The 22397-nt window shown below is 39.2% G+C and overlaps 1 protein-coding gene across 7 annotated transcripts in view; it reads right to left on the reverse strand.

Annotated features, from left to right (window-relative positions):
• LOC126484060 (UPF0415 protein C7orf25 homolog) overlaps positions 1-21129 on the reverse strand; it is a 181825-nt gene extending 160696 nt beyond the window's left edge. Inside the window, exon 1 of one of the 7 annotated variants that reach the window (XM_050107410.1) lies at positions 20873-21129. In XM_050107410.1, coding sequence (XP_049963367.1) covers positions 20873-21019 — 147 coding nt within the window. In that variant the 5' untranslated portion in view covers positions 21020-21129. Of the gene's footprint in view, positions 1-13353; positions 13997-20872 lie in introns of those variants that run through there. The other 6 variants (XM_050107419.1, XM_050107416.1, XM_050107417.1 and 3 more) reach the window with 6 other exon arrangements.
• Positions 21130-22397: the final 1268 nt, after the last annotated feature.

Consider the following 22397-nt stretch of genomic DNA (forward strand, 5'->3'; position numbering starts at 1 on the left):
GGGTTTGTACAATGCTGCAACAAACATTTTTGATCACTTACCCAGTGATATAAAATGTATGACAGACAGCAAATTAAAATTTGAAAATGTACTGGGAAAGTTTCTCCTTGACAACTCCTTTTATTCTGTTGAAGAATTTCTATTACTATAATGCATAAAAGATGGCAGTTAGGAATTACTAACACACATCTGTACATCTTCTCTTTTTGTAATAAATAAATAAGTAAAAATAGAAAAACTTAGAAATGTTCTTCATACAACCATACATACAAATTAATTTGTGATGTGAATGTAAAATGACTTGTCCACATCATTATGATCTATCGTGCAAAATGATCCATGGAACATGTAAGTCACTAACTAAAGGTGCCCTAAAAGTTTGAAATTTACAGTGGTGCCACTGAGTATGTACTCCTACTTGGGAACCACTGTACCATGCAAGAGTTACCAAGGAATAACACATCTACAGCTGTTGACGAGAACAAAATTTAAACTAGAGAAAGTACCGTAATATGGTTCTAAGCACTTTTCTCCACCTGCAGGCAATTTTACGTCCCTGACTAGACTACCAAATGGCTTCATCAGTATCTATTTCATTGGAGTCCTAGTCACGTGCAAATAAAAATGTGGGTGTGTGAAGTTTTTTGCAAGCAGTGAGACAGAGAATATTTTCCAGTGTTGCCAGTATACACTCTGTCCCTGTCCAACAACACAGGCTCCAGCCACTGGCCACCCTGGTAACTGGTAACAATGGGATAATGCCATGTTGGGCCACTATTTCTATTTCTGACTCTCCCCAGATATATTCATAAGCTCAGTTAATTGAAGTTGTCATTTCTTAACACATTACTTGTTGCAATTGCTTTATGCTGCCCATAATAAACCCTATAATAGCTAAGTAACTTCACCAATCTAAACTAATGTGAAAATCAAAACCAAAGGTTCTATGCACATCTATATGTATATGTTACAGGCAGAGTGGTGCTACTGGATGGAGCATATCACAAGATGTTCCTTGCCACTACACATCACCCCAGCACCCGCCTTCATACGCCCACTTGACAATTTGTTAATCTAAGGTCAAGGCAATGAAATTCACTATTTTTCTGAATCAAATTTTATCAATTTATTTTCTAACCAAATGAAATTGGTGGTTGCTCTCAGTTTTTCAGTTAATGAGTAAATGTCTACAATATGTGTAGGTCTATTTGTGCATCTCATATAATTAAAGGAAGTAAAGTAGCTTCAATTAATAGTTAATTTATTAATGTAGTGGTGATGGAGGGGGGATTGGGGGTATAAATTGTAGAGGGAGAGCCAGGTTTCAGTACAGCACACAAGTTCAAATGGTTGCAGTAGTCATGCTGAGTTGAAGAGACTTGGTAGTTAGTTACAAGTTCCCTGGATCGTTTGAACAATTCTTTTATAGAAATGATGTGAAATGACTCAGTTTACAGGATGTGTACACATGACTGGTGTTAACATTAATGAACACATTATTTTCTTAGTCCTACTCATGAAAATAGACTTTGAATAAGATTTTTTTGACTGGCTTTCATCTTTTTAAATATAAATTTGTCAACAGAATAAAAGAAGTTGCCCAGGAGAAATGATTTTAATTTAGATTTAAAAACTTGCTTTGCTACGTGTCAGACATGTTATGGTATTAGACAAATGATCAAAAAAAGTTTTTGCTGCACAATGAACTCCTTTCTGGGCCACTAACAGCTTCAGCAGTGGGCAATAAAGGTCATTTTCCCCCTCTAGTTTTGGAGGCATGGACATCACTGTTCTTCTCAAATTAAGACGAATTCTTTATGATGAATTTCATTGGCAAATATATGTATTGTGACAGTGCAGTTAAACTGTCCAGTTCCTTAAAGAGGTACCCACACGACACCTGTAGATATGCACCACACATTATTCCTACTGCTCACTTTTGTGTAATCAATACTTTCCTTCTACGTGATGAGTTATTCCAGAAAATTATTCCATAAGACATTAGTAAGTGGAAATATGCAAAATACATCAGGAGCTTAATTCACTAGTTTCCAAGATTATCAGTTATACAAAGAGCAAATGTAGCTGAACTTTGTTTGAGAAGCTCAGAAATGTGCTTCTTCCAGTTTAAGTTTTCACCAGTACATATGCTCAAAAATTTGGAGCATTCTAAATTTTTTACTGACTGCTGCTCATTTGCTATATCAACTGTTGGTATGAGTGTATTTGTTGCAGAGAACTGAATATAGAGTTTTTTCAAAATTTAGGGAGAGTCAATTTTATAAGGACCAATTTATAATTATATGGAAAATATTGTTTACAATCTCTTCTGTTGTTTTCTCTCTGACCGAATTTATTATAACACTTAGTGTTGCCTGCAAAAAGCACCAATTCTGGTTGTAAAGAATGATCGAAACCAGCTGTGCGGTAAAACCATCAATTCCATAAAACATGAGTTTTCTAAGATCGTAACATGATCTATACAATCAAATGCCTCGGAAAGATCACAAAAAATTCCAACAAGTGATATTTCATTATTTAAGGTTTGTACTATTTGATGATTGAAAGAATAAATAGCATTCTCAGTTGATCAATTATTCTGGAATCCAAACTGTGATAAGTAAACTGTTTCTATTTAAGTGTGAGACTACTCTTAAATTCATGACCATTTTTAATATTATGGAAAAAGATGTCTGTAAGAAAATTGGACAATAATTGTTTATTTCTGTCTTATCGCCTTTCTTGTGAAGAGGTTTAACAACTGCATATTTTAACCTGTGTCAGTGATGCATTAGATATGCCACTAGGACCTTTCTTATTCAGATGGTACAACTTTTCAGAATTTTGTTTGAAATTCCATCATAATTGCAGTGAAGGATGTTGGTGCTACTTCTAGTTGCTCTAAGTTTTGTGGAATGACATTTTTAATCTAGTCTCTTGCTTCTTCAGTTGAAAAATTTAATCCTATTTTTCCTGCTACATTTAGAAAGTGATTGTGAAAAGTACTCACAGTGTATGAGTTATCAGTCACAACATTGTCATTTAGTTTAATCGTTAGAGTATCTTGTACACTGACTGGCTGTCCTGCCTCCAGTTTAACAATATTCCACATAGTCCTTATCTTGTTACCTGTATTATTTATTTCCATTAGGACATGCATACTTCTGAATGACTTTCCTTAACATGGATTACAACAGGTATTAGAATCTCTTGTGCAGAGAAAAGAAGATTACACAATATAGCAAAGACCCAGAACGTGCCTCATTAATTTCATTTGTACCTGAAGAATTACAAATTAAAATTACAAATTAACCTGACCACAATGCTCTATTGCAGAAACTTGACCAATTAGCAATTAGAGGTATATCCAATGAGTGGCTCAGGACATACCTATGTGGTCGCAAAAAGGTGGTTGAAGTGCAATATACTGACCATAACAAAATCAGCTACTATTATTCAGGCTATGAAAATGTAAAATATGGCATCCCTCAAGGATCAGTATTAGGACCAATTCTGTTTCTCCTCTATGTCAATGATTTTATGTACAACAAGTATTGTCAAACTACCCTCCAATTTGTAGACGATACAAGCTTCCTTATTAGTGGTAAAACAGAAGAAAAACAAAAAGACTCCGCTAGCCAAACAATGAACAGTGTAGAACAGTGGTTCAGCTATAACAAGCTAAACAAAGAAAAGACAGTTGCACTGAACTTCTATAATCTAAAAGGAAGACACAACCCAGACATACAAATAGAACTTAGGGACAGAGTTCTTGAAAGTGTTGACAGGACAAAATTTCTGAGACTCTGGCTCCAGAACAACACAAAATGGGAGGTACACATTGAATATTTGCAAAGAAAACTAAGCAAAACCTGCTACATGACAAGGATCTTAAAAACTTGTTGCAGCAAAGCCAGCCTGTTACATGTATACTACTCCTATGTGCATTCTGTAATTAAATATGGCATAATCTTCTGGGACAATGAAACAACAAATATTAAACTTTTCAGGATGCAAAAAGGATGTTAAGAATTATTGAAGGGGTAAACAATATGAAATCATGCAGACCCATATTCAAAAAACCGTCAGTTCTTCCTGTTCCTTGCATTTTTATCTATGAAACATCAGTTTTCATCAAACAATATATTGATAGACACCCAGATATCTTATTAAAAATGAAGATATACATCCATACAATACAAGGCAAAAATCTGACCTTCATATGAAACAGGTGAGATCATCATTGTGCCAAAAAGGCACACTACATACTGGGATAAAGATTTACAATAATCTGCCTAACCATATTAAATCAGTAGGTAAACTCAGTAGTTTTAAGGCTGAACTAAAGGCATATTTAATTGATCATTGCTTTTACAGTTTGACAGAGTGCCTAGGAGCCAAACAACAAAAATAAAGATGCATTATGAATATTCTACTTTGTATGTTGCCTCTAATGTTTGTTGTATGTATGATTCTTTGCTAAATTGCTTCAATATCTAGTCCTTAGGAATGCAATGCAAACTGTATTTTATCTTGTAAGTACCTAACCATGTCCAATATCCTTGTATATATTCTATACATGTAGGATTTGAAGGGCTAAATAAATAAATTCTTGATTATTTTTTGTAGTATACAAGTAATGTCAGATCTCAATATACTCTGGTCTTTATATAAATTTCCCTCTTACTCTTACACCAGATTTTAATTCCCTTAGTCATCCACGGCTTTTTTTATTAATCTCGTGGATAACATTTTAGGAAAGCAACTTTCAAAGAATGACACAAAATTACTATGGAATAAATTTAATTTGATATTAGCATCTCTTCTTTCTATATATGCATTATCCCATACCATCTCTTTTAACTTAGTCTTAAAACATCGTATCCTGTACTCATTAATAAGCCTCACTGCTTTCTATGAACCTGTCTCAGAGGGCTGCAATGTGTCATATTTTTTATTTCCACTAATTGTGCAACATAACAGGGTAGTCCCTTAGTCTTGCACAGGACAGACCAGCATGGACAGCTGTATCAAACAAGTTTTCAGACTGAAGCCCACTACCACCACAACAATAACATCATCATACAGAATTTTAATGAACTGTTTCTGGGCAATAAATAATTGGGTGTTACTGAATTTCTGGTTCATTATGATTCTTTTTTTTTTTTTTTACTTTATGATGTATTAGGCAACATTGTATTATTTTTTGAGTTGTCACCACCATGTCAAATGAATATATATACCGAATAATTCTAAATATACTATATAATTGAAACAAAGATGCAAAAATGCCTTTCCTGGTGTAACATATTCTCTTTGGTTCACCTGTAGTCAAACAACTTTTAAAGATTACTTGTAATATATATCCTAAAGGGGTCTTGCCTTCATTCGCAGTAACCAGCCAGTTACTACGCTTAACGGCCACAGCAAACATAAGTCGGGCCACTACGGCAAGCATTGTGCACACTGACATTCAAACTGTGCACATGCAACTACATGAGGCAGCTGCCAGGGGCATCACCTGGTCCAATGTGCACGTGCAGCACTACGTCAGCGACACCAGATGGGGACAGCATCTTTATAAGGATAGGCACAGTCCTCCAGGCCCTCAGTCATTAATGTTTTTGAGATGTGTAACTATCACCATTCCACAACACCTACACACTACTCTTGTTGCTGTCATTCTGTGACCCAATAAATTATATCTCTTTTATGGTCATGTATTTCGTTGCATTTCTAGTTACAACACAAGTGGTGACATGAGAGGTTTAAATTTTCCTGCGTTTCAGATACTGTGATTTTTCTGCCATTTGGTTCTTCGATAGAGGCTTTTCTCAAGTCACTTTTGCACCAGCATGAGGCTTATATGGCCATATCACAACAGGTGTTGGCTATAGCGACTCAGGTGTGAACTTTTCATGGCATTCTGAGTGGTCAACAAGGATGTCTGTAAAGCTCTTTTCTTATCATGGGTATCTCCTTGTATGCATCACTTACGCTGCCAGTTGGCTCCTATGCAGGAACTAGCATCACTTTCTTTTGATAGTATATGTAGTTCGCTGTGCTACTATCACCAAAAGCAGACTTATGTGATCACTGCAAGTTTTGAATTCTACCAATGCTGCAAACAGCCACAGAAATCATACTGCACTTGGAAAGCCAAGATTCACAGCTTCAGTCATGTCAGTCCAACACAGCTAAGTCTCAGGAGTCTTATGGGGTTAACAAGGTCAGGGACGCAATCATTCTATTGGCCCCAGGCAAGTAGCTGCATCAACCTTCAGCTTGAGGATCTTACACTGGAAACGGTTTTGAATACTGCACAGTCATTCCCTAGTCACAGGCTACCAGTTAGAGGCTTAGAACCCTTTGTTGACAGCATGCAGTCCCAGGGCATGTAGCCTGGCACACTGACGAAAGAGGAGGTAATCGCAGTACAAACAAGCCAACCAGGCCAATGCAGACCCCCCACCCCCATCCCCCACATAGTTATAGCAAGAATTCATGGACGTCGACATTTCTACTGTTCCGCCGTCATGTTCACCATTATCTGCAGGCCAGAACAAATTTTTCATTGAAGTGCAGGTAATGGATTATCCGTTATTCCTACAAGTTGACACAGGATCCACTGTGTCCCTACTCAACTCAATGCTAGGCTCGAGTCCCCACTGTCCGCATGCGTCAAGGAGTTGATTGGTAAGCTGCAACAAACAGCAGATTCCTATTCTCGGCCAATTCAAAGGTGACACAGATTACAACTCAGTTGTCCACTGCATTATGTAGTCGGTGGTTACGAGAACAAGTATTAAAAAGACATTTTGGTTGGACGCCTTCACTGCTTTTGGTTTTTCTATTATGGATGCGATGTATCTAGTGTCAGATCACAAATTGTATTCTTTGTGTTACGAATTTTCAGGTCTGTTTGCCCCAGAGTTAGCTTGTGAAAAAATTTCATGGCACACATCACACTCAAACCCTCCGCCCACCCTCGTTTTCTTTTGGAAGCAGCCAGTTCCTGTGGCTTTGTGTAACCAGGTTAAGTCAGAGACGAATCGCTTAATGCCACTGGGCGTGATTAGACCCATTTCTTCCGCCCTTAGTGACCGTTAAGAAACCTTGCTGTCAGCTTCAGCTCTGTGGTGACTTGAGGTCACTATCAATGTCATCAATCAGTAATAGATACGTATCCCCTGCTTCATCTGGAAGAGTTGCTCACAAAACCGGCTGGGCATCAATTCTTTTCAAAAACAGACATGGCAGAAGCCTACTTTCGGATTTCATTGGACGAGGCCTCAAAACAGTTTATTGTGGTTATTATGCTTTTCGACATTTATCAGTATCACTGGCTAATTTTAGAGGTCCCTCATGTGCCTGCTCTCTTTCAATGTTTTTTTAGAACAGACTATAACAGTTCTTCCTCACTGCATTAATTATCTTGATGATAGTGTGACAGGTGCTACCACAGAGGATCACCAATATAACCTCCATTCTTTGTTTACCGTTCTACAGGCAGTGGACCTCAAATGTATTGTCACTAAGTCTCAGTTTTTCCAGCCCTCCATTGTGCATTTGGATCATGAAATTTCTGGGCAAGGCATGTGCCCCACGGACAACATGTTATCATCATTATGGCTTTGCCCCATCTGTCTACTCTACGAGAAATTCAGGCATTGCTCAGCAAAGTGGCTTACTGTCACAAATTTATTCCCAGAGTGACTACTATTACCCAAACTTGCATCTGCTGTTTCAGAAACATGCTTCTTTTGTTTGGTCTGCAGCTTCTGAGTGCACTTTTGTGCTGTTTAAGAATAGTCTTTGCTCCACACCATGTCTTGCAACATTTCAACCTGACACTCACCTGATCCTGGCCATGGATATGTCCAATTATGGGGTGGGGACAGTTTTGGCCCATCCCTATTCAGACATCTCCAAATAGCCTATTGCCTGTGCATTGAAATCACTCAACTTGGCTCAGCAACATTATTCTCAGGTGGGGGGGGCGGGGGGGGGGGGGGGAGCCTCTTGCTATTGTATATACCTTTTAAAAAGATTCAAGCTCTCTTGTATTCTGCAAAATGACATTTAAATATCAACCATAAGACCTTGATTTTCCTGTGTAGCCCATCAGCTTCCTTACTGGGTTGTGGTTCCAGTGGCTCTGCAGTGGGAGATCCTCCGCTTACTACATTAGGAGCACTGGGAGAGCTCCTGCACAAAACTGTATGCATACTGCCATGTGTTTCGGCTAGACATCAATCCAGAGGTGGAACACCTTGTTGTGGTCAGCCACAAGAGTTCCAGTCAGTGGCGAAGTGCATCTTTTTTGCCGTTGCTGACCTTCCACAGCCTTGGGAAAGAGTCCATATCAATTTCACTGATATTTTTAGACACTTTTCGGTTATTAGCAATTTATACTTTTTCTCATTTTCCTTATGTCATTTGTTCACCATTCATGACAGCAGATGTGACTGTCAAGAGCATGTCGAAGATATTCTCCACAGAAGGCTTGTCTTGCACCCGGGTTTCAGACAATGGTTCTCAGTTTGTGGCACAATCATTAAGGACTTTTGTACACATAACGGTATTTGCCATGTCATCGCACCTCTTTTCCATCCACATTTGAATGGCAAGTTGCAATGCCCTGTCCAAACGTTTAAGATGCAGGTGTTCAAGTATATAGAAGACTTCACAGCCAGGGACTTTTTTTTGTTTTTTTTTTTAATGTTCTTACAGAACAATGCCCATTGGGTCCAAGAGCCCTCCCAAACTCATGCACAGCCATCAGATGTGGATTCCGCTCATTCTCTTGCTGCCAGACAGACATTTCTCAGGGGCACCAGTTGCTTCAATGTTTGCATCTGACACACCAATCTCGGCCACAGTGTCTGGACAGTACCCACACTGGATTCCAGCCATCATACACAGTCGGCATGGTTCCTACAGATTCATGGTTCGCACTGAAGATCGACTCATGGCACATCACCAGAATCAACTGCGTCCCAAATGGGCACAGGCCCCCTCCTTTGTCAGCACTGGCCACACTGGGTGTCATGCACGCCATGTGGTGCCTACTTATTGTGGCAGTTGGAGCTTTGTCAGCACTGACAGTGTGTTTGCTTCCTGTGGTAGGCCCGGTCTGTGTCACCAGAGCCTCTCCTCTCCAGTCCGCTGGTGTTGCTGCCCAAGCCAGTGCCCCTTGTTGTAGACTCTGACATCGAGATGGCTCCCATCCCCATCACTGTCCTCCTATCCACCAATTACCCTGAGGCCCGTGGACAGTTGAGCCACTATGGCAAGTGTAGGGCATGCTGACATTCAAATGGTGCCCTCTGCAAGTCAACCATCAGGGGCAGCCCAGTCACCAACCAACATCACCTTGTCCACTGTGCATGCATAGCATTTCCAATATTTTGTGACTGATCAGATTGCATGTAAGCAGTGCAACAAATTAAAATACCCCATGGCTGGTAGAAAATAGTCCATAATTTTTTTTAAGTAGCTGCTTTGGAGATAAATTTACAGAGTGGTAAGGATTTGATATTAAATCTGTACCCATCACCCAGCTCTCAAACCGTTTTCTAGAATAACTAGAAGTGCTTACAGATTAGACCATAATGTTGATCCAAATATTGATACATTACAAGACAGCACTCACACAAAAGTTCCTGTGATCTTATCACTACCTACAATCTCAATGTATGTGTAAATGGGTAAACAAGAGCTCACAGGTATTGATAAATCATGCAATTCCTCAGTGTACACAAATTGTGCAAATAATGAATACTGAAATCTCAGGTAATTATGGGAAATTAGTTGAAATATCAAGAATCAATGTTCACTGGAAAAAAAAAAAAAATATTATTGGTAGCAATCAGGCAGCTGACGCTGGAAAATCTTCTACAGATATTACTAAAGGGAGAAGGCTGGAGGTAAATACACTGACCTAGTAAGGCAGAGGTGAGATGGGAATATGTCTGTTCAGTATTAGTTCACTACATAAAAACTGCATGTCCCGATGTATTCAAAAATCTAAATATGAATAATACTAAAAGATTTGTCTCAGTAGACCAAGGGAAGAAACTAAAAATTGAATATAAAAATTGCCACATAAAACTACAGCCAGCACTGACATAATAAGAGAGTTTATGGCAGGCTACTAAAACAAACAAAATCCAGTGTTTATCAACATGAAATTTCAGGTTCCAGCAACATTTATAAGACTGAATGCCCTTACATAAATGAATCATAAGAGAGAAGTAGACAAAGAAGGAATGGAGAAAACCAAATGATATCAGCAATACTTTTAATCAACATTAAGCTGACAGTGGAAAATTCATAAAAGATATCAGTGCCTCCCACAAACCAAAAACTGCAAATAATAACTTCAGTGTTCTGCTGCCAACAAATGAATCAGAGATAGCTAAATAATATGAGGCATTCAACGAGTAATGCACCAAATTTTTTCTCAATGAATTTTGATTAAAAAACTGTAATTTTGTTTGCAATGTCCTTAAACATTCCTATGTCACACCATATATCTCCAGTCTTCAAATTGTGTCTGCAACAGAGGTGTGTTCCAGTAAAGAGCAGTTACTGAAATTCTTCTGGCAAGAAATCAGGTCACCTCAAATATTCACAAGCCTTTACTGAATGTCTATGGACACTGGGCAGTGGATAAAGGCATGGTAATTCACTGGGCAAACCACCTGTTAATAGGGCAAGGAGAAGAAAATCTGTCTGCTCTCCCACATGCAACATGATCACACACAGCTGTGATGCCTGCAATGGTGCAACATGCAGACACTCTTACTGGAGGTAATCAAGGAATAACAAGCAAGCAACTCCGTGCTCAACTTAACATCTCTATTGGTAGTGCTGACTTGTCCACCAGTTAGTATATTCAAAAGTTTGTACCTGGAGAGTTCCTCAGAGACATGTGGCATGACAACCTGGTGCAAGTCTTTTAACTGTATTTAGCCACTCACGTGACTTGTGCGTCCTTGAAACCAACAGCAGCTGACCTTCTGCGGACAGTCACCCATCCAAGAATTAGCTGGGCTCAATGTTGCTGAACTTCGGTGATTGGACAGGAACCGGTGATACAGACGTGACAAAGCCTAACTGAAGAGCATAAAGAGGAAATAAAGAATATCTGTATCAAATTGCTTGTTTGTTGTGAGGCAATTTCTTGTTGAACATTGCCACAGACAATGAAACATGGGTTCACCATATTAAGTCTGAAATATAATGGCAATCCATGGAGCGGTGCCACACAAGGTCTCCTTTGCTACAAAAGTTCAAAACATCACCCTCATTTGGTAAAATCAAGGCTACAGGCTTCTAGGACTCTTGAAGGGGTTATTCTGTTCATTATCCTCCCTAATGGTCAAACTATCAAGTCTGAAGTCTATTATGAGAGTATTAGGGAACAGAAGAAATGATTACAGGATGTTTGTGGCCACAAAAAGGTACAAAAACTTTCATTTATTTAACCTGATCAAATTAGAGCCTCCAGGCCTCCTCTTACTTCAGACCAGGGTTTCACACATACAATATTTTTTACATTGTAATTACCTAAAAATAACAATAATTTTAATATGACAAATAACAACAAAATGATTTGAGTGTAAGTAGAGACAATGTGAATAAACAGTACTGACTAAGCAGTTAATACTTGCTGGCTGATACAAAAAGTATTTATATGTATACGTGTACAAAATTGATACTATCTGATGTAACAAGTTCTGAGGAAGCAAATTTAAGTAGACTGCACCAGCTAAGAGCACTGGGAAATGAGGCAGATCTGGTTGGAAAGAAAAATGTAATGGGGTAACAAGTGCATATGGGAATGATGTTAGACGTTATTGTTGCTCCAGTATTTATGTCATCATTGGTCTTTTGAAACTGGTTGTGTTATTTGGTTCCCTGATATAGTGAGGGAAGTTATACCAGAGCCACATTTCTGTTGCTGAAAGGAATTTTGAGAAAGCAACTGAGTGATGCAATGGGATAGACAGAATTTTGGGGTCACCAGAAGCATCTGATTCCACCAATCCACTTCGAACTGTGATATAAGCCTGGTGTTGTCGTATGTGACGTCATTTTAGTGCAGAGTTTTGAGTTGTTTGTATCTGTAGATGCCGGTGCCCTCTGGTGGTGGAAGTGGACATGATGAGTTTAACATGTAGTATTGGGTTCATTTGGGCTTTGGTGTTGACAGTGTAAAGTCACTTGCATTGTTAGCAGTTGGGGAAGTATCATGTGACAGTACTTCATTGCGGGGCGAGACAGGGGAGGATATCTTGTCGGATATTAAGTTCCTTCAGTTGTTTGGGCTTATCGCAGTATTTGTGAGATGCAGCGTTTATGGCGAGAATATGAGGCTGAAAGAGTTCCCGCATCTCGCACCAGAGATGCGTATATATGGTGGTATCAGCATGCTAACATCTGGTGCTCCATTAAACGCAGCAAATGGTTCGAGAAATCTAGGTTGGCCATGAGAGAGATTGCTTTGTTAATGTATTATTTCTATTATAGGTCCTCAATTATTTTTTGCGCGCATGAGGCTGAAGTGAGTGAGAGAATGATGTTAGTTTGGTTTTCTTTCTGTAGGGAAGTTTGTTCTGAATACATGAAGTATAGGGGTAAGTTGGGTGGGTTGGGGGTGGTGGTTGAGATGACGAGTCGTAGTTTGGGAAAAGGAAGAGTATGGGAGGGGTGGTTCTCGGGTTGGTTTGCAGGTGTATGGGGTTGTCATTTTGGGAGGTGGGTATGGTGACTGTATTTTCAGGGTTTTGGAGAGGTGTACTAAGAGGAAATTGGTAGGATTGAAAGAAGAATATGTTGAGGAGGGGTGTACTGTTGTATCAGATGCTTTTTCATCATATACAGGTTTGGGGAACAGAGGTTATGATCATTTAGTTGTCAGCCACAGTCTTCAGTTAAATTATAAAATTGGGGCACGCACCAATACAATATAGGGGTTTTGGGGACTAGTTGAATCAGTTATAGGAAGGGGAAAGAGGCGGTCTTCTAACCTGCAATCTCATTTAAATGAGCATTGCTGGCAGAAGAGCACGCCTCGGTATTATTGTATTTTCTGTGGGGTTTTGAGGGCTGTGGATACGATGCAGAGGTTGAGGGTGATTAGCTGAAGGGATTGGGTATGTGCAAGTGTTGGGGTGGGGGGGAGGTGTTTTTTATTTGTTGGCCTGTTTTGATTTTTTGTTGGGGGAGGGGAGGGGGGGTTAGGTCGGTAGTTTGGGGTTGGTTTGGGAGTTCTGTCTGTTTGATATGTACGAGGTGCTATCCAAATTTTTTGGGACAGGTGCTGCCATCTGTTGAAAACCTTACCTTTGGACTAATGGTCACCATCATCCTCGAAGTAGTTCCCATCCGCATGTACACACCAGTCCCAGCACTTCTGCCACAGGTCAAATGTTTTCTAGAAGTCCTGTTCTTCGAGGGTGTTTATCACTGCCAGCGATGCTTCTTGAATCCTCTCTAGAGCGTCAAACCGATGGCCTTTCAACTTGAGTTTCAGTTTTGGGAATAGCGCGAAGTCATCAGGTGCCAAATCTGGTGAATATGGTGGGTGGGGTAATCCGCCATGTTGTTTTTTGCCAAAAAGGTTCTAGTGAACAAGGATGTGTGACAGGGCACATTGTCGTGATGCAGCAGCCAGTTCCCTAGATACCAAAGTTCGAGCCGTCGTCACCACACGTTTTCACGGAGCCATCGCAAAATGTCACAGTAGTATGCAGAATCCACTGTTTGGTTGGGTGGGACGAATTCTTTGTGCACAATTTCTTTTGTATCAAAGAAAATGTCTCGCTCTCACTTTTTTGGGTCTTGAAGAGCCCGAGCTCACATTGGAGCAACCGAAATAAAATGTTCAAATGTACCTACGTTCTGTATTTTAACTTAAAAAACCTTCCTGTTATCAACTGTTCATCTAAAATTGTGAGCCATATGTTTGTGACTATTACAGTGCCATCTATCACAAAGCAAAAAAAGTGGTCCAACTAAAACATTCATATTTCTTTACGTACTACACAAATATGTAATAAAAAATGGGGGTTCCTATTTTTAAAAAACGCAGTTGATATCTGTTTGACCTATGGCAGCACCACCTAGAGGGCCAACCATAGCACCATCTGGTTTCCCCCTTCAAGCTAGATATGTTTCGTTTTTTGTAGATTTTTCGTTTGACGCTTATTTCGTGAGATATTTGGCCCGGTCACGATCAATGGACCACCCTGTATAAGGGAAAGTTACATTGAAAAGACACTTGTCTGCACTCAGCTAGGATAATCGTGCATATGATCAAAGAGTTGAACATCACAGATAAAACAAACACAAGCATTCATAACTAGTACCAGGTACCATGAGCTTTCCTGAAAGAGACTTGCATGGCAACATCACTGTAATCAATAATAGGAAGTACAGGGTGATTCAAAAAGAATACCACAACTTTAGGAATTTAAAACTCTGCAACGACAAAAGGCAGAGCTAAGCACTATCTGTCGGCAAATTAAGGGAGCTATAAAGTTTCATTTAGTTGTACATTTGTTCGCTTGAGGCGCTGTTGACTAGGCGTCAGCGTCAGTTGATGCTAAGATGGCGACCGCTCAACAGAAAGCTTTTTGTGTTATTGAGTACGGCAGAAGTGAATCGACGACAGTTGTTCAGCGTGCATTTCGAACGAAGTATGGTGTTAAACCTCCTGATAGGTGGTGTATTAAACGTTGGTATAAGCAGTTTACAGAGAATGGGTGTTTGTGCAAAGGGAAAAGTTCTGGACGGCTGAGAACGAGTGATGAAAATGTAGCACGCATCCAGCAAGCATTTGTTCGCAGCCCAGGAAAATTGACTCACAGAGCTAGCAGAGAGCTGCAAATTCCACAATCAACTGTATGGAGAGTCCTACGAAAAAGGTTAGTTATGAAACCTTATTGTCTGAAATTGGTTCAAGCACTGTCTGCAGCCGATAAGATTAAAAGAATCGATTTCTGTGATTTTATCCTTGCTCAAATGGAAACAGATGAATCTTTCGTTTCAAAGATTGTGTTTAGTGATGAAGCAACTTTCCACACTAACGGGAAAGTCAACCGTCACAATGGGGCACTGAGAATCCGCGGGAAACAACTCAGTATGAACGTGACTCGCCTAAGGTGAACGTTTTCTGTGCCATTTCAGCCAATAAAGTTTTTGGTCCCTTTTTCTTCGAAGGTGCTACTGTAACTGGACTACAGTATCTGGACATGTTAGAGAATTGGCTGTTCCCTCAGCTAGAACAAGAAGCACAACAATCCATATTTCAGCAGGATGGAGCACCACCACATTGGCACTTATCTGTCCGCAACTACCTGAACGTCAACTACCCGAAGCGATGGATCGGCCGCCAGGCAGCCCGTGACAGAGCACTTCATCACTGGCCTCCAAGGAGCGCTGATCTTACCCCCTGCGATTTTTTCTTATGGGGGTATGTTAAGGATATGGTGTTTCGGCCACCTCTCCCAGCCACCATTGATGATTTGAAACGAGAAATAACAGCAGCTATCCAAACTGTTACGCCTGATATGCTAAAGAGAGTGTGGAACGAGTTGGAGTATCGGGTTGATATTGCTCGAGTGTCTGGAGGGGGCCATATTGAACATCTCTGAACTTGTTTTTGAGTGAAAAAAAAAAAACCTTTTTAAATACTCTTTGTAATGATGTATAACAGAAGGTTATATTATGTTTCTTTCATTAAATACACATTTTTAAAGTTGTGGTATTCTTTTTGAATCACCCTGTAGAAATCCTTGGGTAACAGAAGAAATATTGAATTTAATTGATGAAAGGAGAAAATATGAAAATGCAGTAAATGAAGCAGGCAAAAAGGAATACAAACGTCTCAAAAATGAGATCGAAAGGAAGTGCAAAATGGCTAAGCAGGGATGGCTAGAGGACAAATCTAAGGATGTAGAGGCTTATCTCACTAGGGGTAAGATAGATACTGCCTACAGGAAAATTAAAGAGACCTTTGGAGATAAGAGAACGACTTGTATGAATATCAAGAGCTCAGATGGAAACCCAGTTCTAAGCAAAGAAGGGAAAGCAGAAAGGTGGAAGGAGTATATAGAGGGTCTATACAAGGGCGATGTACTTGAGGACAATATTATGGAAATGGAAGAGGATGTAGATGAAGATGAAATGGGAGATACGATACTGCGTGAAGAGTTTGACAGAGCACTGAAAGACCTGAGTCAAAACAAGGCCCCAGGAGTAGACAACATTCCATTGGAACTACTGACGGCCTTGGGAGAGCCAGTCCTGACAAAACTCTACCATCTGGTGAGCAAGATGTATGAAACAAGCGAAATACCTTCAGAGTTCAAGAAGAATATAATAATTCCAATCCCAAAGAAAGCAGGTGTTGACAGATGTGAAAATTACCGAACTATCAGTTTAGTAAGTCACAGCTGCAAAATACTAACGCAAATTCTTTACAGACGAATGGAAAAACTGGTAGAAGCAAACCTCGGGGAAGATCAGTTTGGATTCCGTAGAAACACTGGAACACGTGAGGCAATACTGACCTTACGACATATCTTAGAAGAAAGATTAAGGAAAGGCAACCCTACGTTCTTAGCATTTGTATACTTAGAGAAAGCTTTTGACAATGTTGACTGGAATACTCTCTTTCAAATTCTAAAGGTGACAGGGGCAAAATACAGGGAGCGAAAGGCTATTTACAATTTGTACAGAAACACGATGGCAGTTATAAGAGTCGAGGGACATGAAAGGGAAGCAGTGGTTGGGAAGGGAGTAAGACAGGGTTGTAGCCTCTCCCCGATGTTGTTCAATCTGTATATTGAGCAAGCAGTAAAGGAAACAAAAGAAAAATTCGGAGTAGGTATTAAAATTCATGGAGAAGAAATAAAAACATTGAGGTTCGCCGATGACATTGTAATTCTGTCAGAGACAGCAAAGGACTTGGAAGAGCAGTTGAATGGAATGGACAGTGTCTTGAAAGGAGGATATAAGATGAACATCAACAAAAGCAAAACAAGGATAAAGGAATGTAGTCTAATTAAGTCGGGTGATGCTGAGGGAATTAGATTAGGAAATGAGACACTTAAAGAAGTAAAGGAGTTTTGCTATTTGGGGAGCAAAATAACTGATGATGGTCGAAGTCGAGAGGATATAAAATGTAGACTGGCAATGGCAAGGAAATCGTTTCTGAAGAAGAGAAATTTGTTAACATCGAGTATAGATTTAAGTGTCAGGAAGTCATTTCTGAAAGTATTTGTATGGAGTGTAGCCATGTATGGAAGTGAAACATGGACGACAAATAGTTTGGACAAGAAGAGAATAGAAGCTTTCGAAATGTGGTGCTCCAGAAGAATGCTGAAGATTAGATGGGTAGATCACATAACTAATGAGGAAGTATTGAATAGGATTGGGGAGAAGAGAAGTTTGTGGCACAACTTGACCAGAAGAAGGGATCGGTTGGTAGGACATGTTCTGAGGCATCAAGGGATCACCAATTTAGTATTGGAGGGCAGTGTGGAGGGTAAAAATCGTAGAGGGAGACCAAGAGATGAATACACTAAGCAGATTCAGAAGGATTTAGGTTGCAGTAGGTACTGGGAGATGAAGAATCTTGCACAGGATAGAGTAGCATGTAGAGCTGCATCAAACCAGTCTCAGGACTGAAGACCACAACAACAACAACAACTGTATAATCATTTGTATAAGCTCCTTATTCAGCACACAAGGGTAGATTTTTTTGTATTTTTGTAGGGCATAGAGACATGCTGATACCTTCTTGCACATTCAGCTGTGTGCTCAGTCCAATTTAAATTTTCATCTTTTATTACTCCTGGAATCCTTTCTTAGGGAGAGAAGTTTATATTTGTACAATAAAGGATTAAAGATAGTAATAATCCTGATATTTAGGCTAATGAGACTGGGATGACTAACGAGTGCAGCTTGAGTTTTGGATGGGCTGAACTTTACTACTACATTCTGTGCCCATTTTGATAATGGCCTAAGGTCATTACTGAAATTCTTCAAGTTTATTGGTTTTATAATTTAATAAAACTGGAGGTCATCAGCATACATGCAGTATTTGCAGCAGGGGAAAACTGATCACACATCATTGACATACAACAAAAGAGTATAGGATTATGAAATCTCAGGTGATGATCCGAGGGGTGGCATTGTCTGGTTGCAATGTCCTTTGCTTGAAGACGATGGGTATAAAACTCATCAAAACATTGTGACAAGACAATGCCACCACTCAGTTGATCACTCAAGGAAAAAGGTTTCATCATAGGAATATGCCAATAAAGCTTGCAATCACGACAGTACAGGACCTAATAGTGAACCGCGGAGGGTGCCAGATACTTCTTGTCTCCATTGTCACTTAACAGTGCTTGACACGATGCATTGGTGGTGAGACATCAGGTATAAGAGAAATGATTCCACTTCATTGGTGAGAAATTTAGGCTGTTAAGTTTGGCAAGTAAAATGTCAAAGTCAAAAATAACATTCAATGAGCCACAGTACTGGTTTATAAAATGTACGTCTACAACCACAACCTCAGCTAATTTTGTACCTGATGTAATTGAAGTATTAGATGAGCTTATACATCTGTGGAGTTTTCCTTGATCTTCCCAATGCACTTATTTGTGTGTTTGTCACAACATAGTAATACACAAAATAAATTGTTATAGCTTCAGGTGTAAAGCAGCTGACATTATAGGGCCTAAAATCTGTTGTGGGAAACACACAGCAGTTCGTGAAAGTAAAGCATAATACAGTGGTAATAATTTTGAGCCAATAAAGTTACGCATACCTTGAAGTTCAGATCTGTAATCCCTTCTTTTCATTTAACTCTATGTAAACGATATACCATCACTGGCAGGTGACCATGTAATAATGTTTGCAGATGAGACATCACTCACAGCAAAACGTGACTCAGTAAAAGTACTGAAGTCAGAAGCTTCTCTAAATTTGAAGCAGACTAACAAATATTTCAGTGAGAACAACTTGTCTGTAAACACAAATATGGCAACACACTTACAAAGACAAACAAATAAAACTGTAGACTAAGGATATCTGGCTCGCACTAGACGATTCAGCTATTAAAGTAGTAGGAAGACATGTCTGAAAGTACAGATACCATTGGTGAACTTGCAGCTCTCAAAGAATGAAATTACAATGAAATCCAGACCATAAGCTGCTTACAGGCATTGATAAATATCAACTGGGACAGTTGAAAATGTGTGCCCTGACCGGGATCTCCTGCTTACATGGCAGACGCTCCATCCAACTACTCACTCAGTCGGGTAGAGCATCTGCCATGTAAGCAGGAGATGCTGGGTTCGAGTCCTGATCAGGGCACATATTTCAACTATCCTTGTTGATATTTATCAATGCCTGTAAGCAGCTAATGGTCTGGATCCCATGGCAATTTTATAAAAGTAGTATGAAATCACAAACTGCTTGTTGCTGTAGTTGCTACACACTTCATGTGGGAGGACAATATGAACAAAGTATGCTCAAAAATAAGCACATGCATATCATACTTCTTAGTGTGGGGGCTCCAAAATAAGCACTATCGTATCACACAGGATTACGGGATGGAAAAAGTGCCACACATGCATGTAAAGATGTTAGTGAAACTTCAAAAGAAAACTTTTAAAAGAATTGCAAGTTTGACTACAAGACAAGACTTTTAAAAGAGCTGCAAGTCTGACTACAAGACAATCACAAAAAATACACCGAACTTCATATCATGATTGCCCCTTCAGGTATATATTTGTAACAAGTGCTTGAAAAATTGTACTGTTTAATTAATTACACACATACATGAACACAATATGATACACAGAAATGATTATTAGGGCAGTCCAGATATGAAGTTCTGTGATTTTTTTTCCCCTTGCAGTCAGATTTGCAGTTCTTTTTATGCCATACACACCACATAGCATAACATACGTTTAAAAGAAATGTGTATTTATTAATAAATTTAAGTTCTCAGTCTCATCTCTCCTACATATCCTAAAAGAATACCTACAAGATATACAATAAAGAGGATGTATTCAAGCAAGATCTTTGTGTGTTCATAAACCAGGAATCATTTTATACGCTGTTGGACCTACATATTTTCCCTTTATATGAGTGATGCTGTTGCTGCTCGTTCTTTATGTTCCATTTACCTTGGACAAACAAGGTGCTGTACAGGTGACACTGCCAAAGGGTACAATAGTGAATATTTGTGAGTGTATTGATGTAGTGTGCAGAAGCAGAAACATCAAAGTGAATAAATGTTAAGATCATGGTGTGGATTTGTGGGGGCACAAAGGTGGAAATCGATCATCTTTTTATATTTTTTTGCTTATGCTAGAGTATTCTCGGTTTGGGTTTCCGTATAGGCCCTATATCTACAGACATTTTAATAAGGTTTTAACTGAATTAACTGTATCAATGTAACAGAAATAGTGTCTGTTTTCAGCACATCCATACAATCACCGTTGTCTAGTGCCTCCCACAAATTAAAAAAAAAAGAAACCGATGGAACTGTTTTGTACTAAAAAAAAATACAATTGTTTTGTACTATGAACTTCCAAGGAAATTCGCCAAGGATGTTATCCAGATACGTTTCCCCGTCGTGTATAACTACGTAATGATAATTTAAAAACCATCATGAATTTTAAGTTTCTTAAAAACGTTTCTGCAAGTGAACTATTACTTAATGCACGTTACAGCACTTAAACCGGCCACAATCAACAAAGCGAAAATAACCTAATGAAAAGTCATCTAACATCCATTTGTTAATAAAATACTAAATCTGTAGACTACTTTCTTATTCTCGTACCTTCGTGAGAAAACAAACTTCTACATTAATTTTTTTCTTTAATTTCGCAATGCCTCTAACACTATCATGTTTTGTCAAATAAGCCAGTAGTTCCTGTCCCACATGAATCTTTTCATCAAAAACTTTCTTAAGCTCTTCTGATGACATTACTAATATCACCTACGTCAGCAAAATGTCAACACGTGCTTCTACTCTGTTGTTGTTGTTGTTCTATCCGTACATCAAAAAAGTATCACTCTGTAATGATCTAATCTCTTTGTCGCAATTATTACTGCTACAATACAATCTTTGATTTGATGACCTTAAGCCCGGTCCACACGCAACGATCTGTCTGCGCAGATATCGGCGCAGATGTCTGTACATGCAAAAGATCGCTGCAAATGTGGTGTGTTCACACGACACAAACCCCAATCTACTACTCGCCCGCCATCTGTCGGTGTAGAAAAGAAATATCAGTGGCAAGCGACTACGCTCCCCGAAAAAGTCAAAATTTAATTCAGTTATTTTGAAAAATAGAAATGGAGGAAGTTCTGTTGTGGTCTGTGTTCGCAACTTGTGTTGCAAAAAACATTCAGACCAACCGCAGGAAACAGAGAAAGCGGTCAAAATGGTGCAGACAGTGGCTGCTAAAGCGAAAGCAGTTTTGTCACGTAAATTTACTGCGAGAGTTGCAGGGCGAACCTGTTTTGTTTTACATAACCTCGTGTTCCATTTCCTCGCACATTGGCACTCCAATTTCATCTTCAATTGTACTCCTGCTTGGTCTTGGCGTTTCTTGATCACCAAGAAAGCCAAGTAGATCAAAATACCATAACGTTGGCTGGTATACTTGATCTAGAAGCGTCTCGCGGGCCCCGAGGAATCATGACGTCATATCATGGCATGACGTCGTCTCTCATGCAAGCCAATATCGCTGGTAGTTTTCGAAACGCGGATATTCTTTGAACATGGCATACTGATGCCTTGTGGATTTGTGTATGATGGCGGGATTTGTGTGCGTTAAAGCTTTTCAATCACGGAAAAAAATTGACAATACTTGCTGCAAAAGCACGTGTTTGCAGACGAGAAAGGATAGTTTATATTCCAGACAATGGACGGTAAGTAACTTCCGTTAGTAATCTTATCATGCGCAAGAAAAGTAAAATGTATGGTAAATCTACAGAAATTTCATTCTTTGTGCCTATAGTATTCTGATGCATTACGTTACTCAGTAAAGTTTCTTTCAATGCATCTATGTGGATTATTTGTGGTAACGGCGTATTCTCATAACAAATGGCTTCGGTATTTAAGTTGCAATCATCGTAACTTTTTCCTGATCAAAAATTGTGTAGTAACTGTATTCTAACAGTAACCTGCACATTTGAAAACTTTTGAATGTTCACAATTAATCATTGTTCATAGTCAGTATTTTTGACAGTAAAATAGATATGAATTGCGGTGACTGAATCCAGGTTTGTGCGTGGTGTAATGTGTTTTTGTAATGGATGTTTCAGAGTTTCTGAAGTGAAAGTCCAAGGAAGAGAAG

This window comes from Schistocerca serialis, chromosome 6 (genome assembly GCF_023864345.2).
Source record: "Schistocerca serialis cubense isolate TAMUIC-IGC-003099 chromosome 6, iqSchSeri2.2, whole genome shotgun sequence".
NCBI classification, from domain to species: Eukaryota; Metazoa; Arthropoda; class Insecta; order Orthoptera; family Acrididae; genus Schistocerca; species Schistocerca serialis.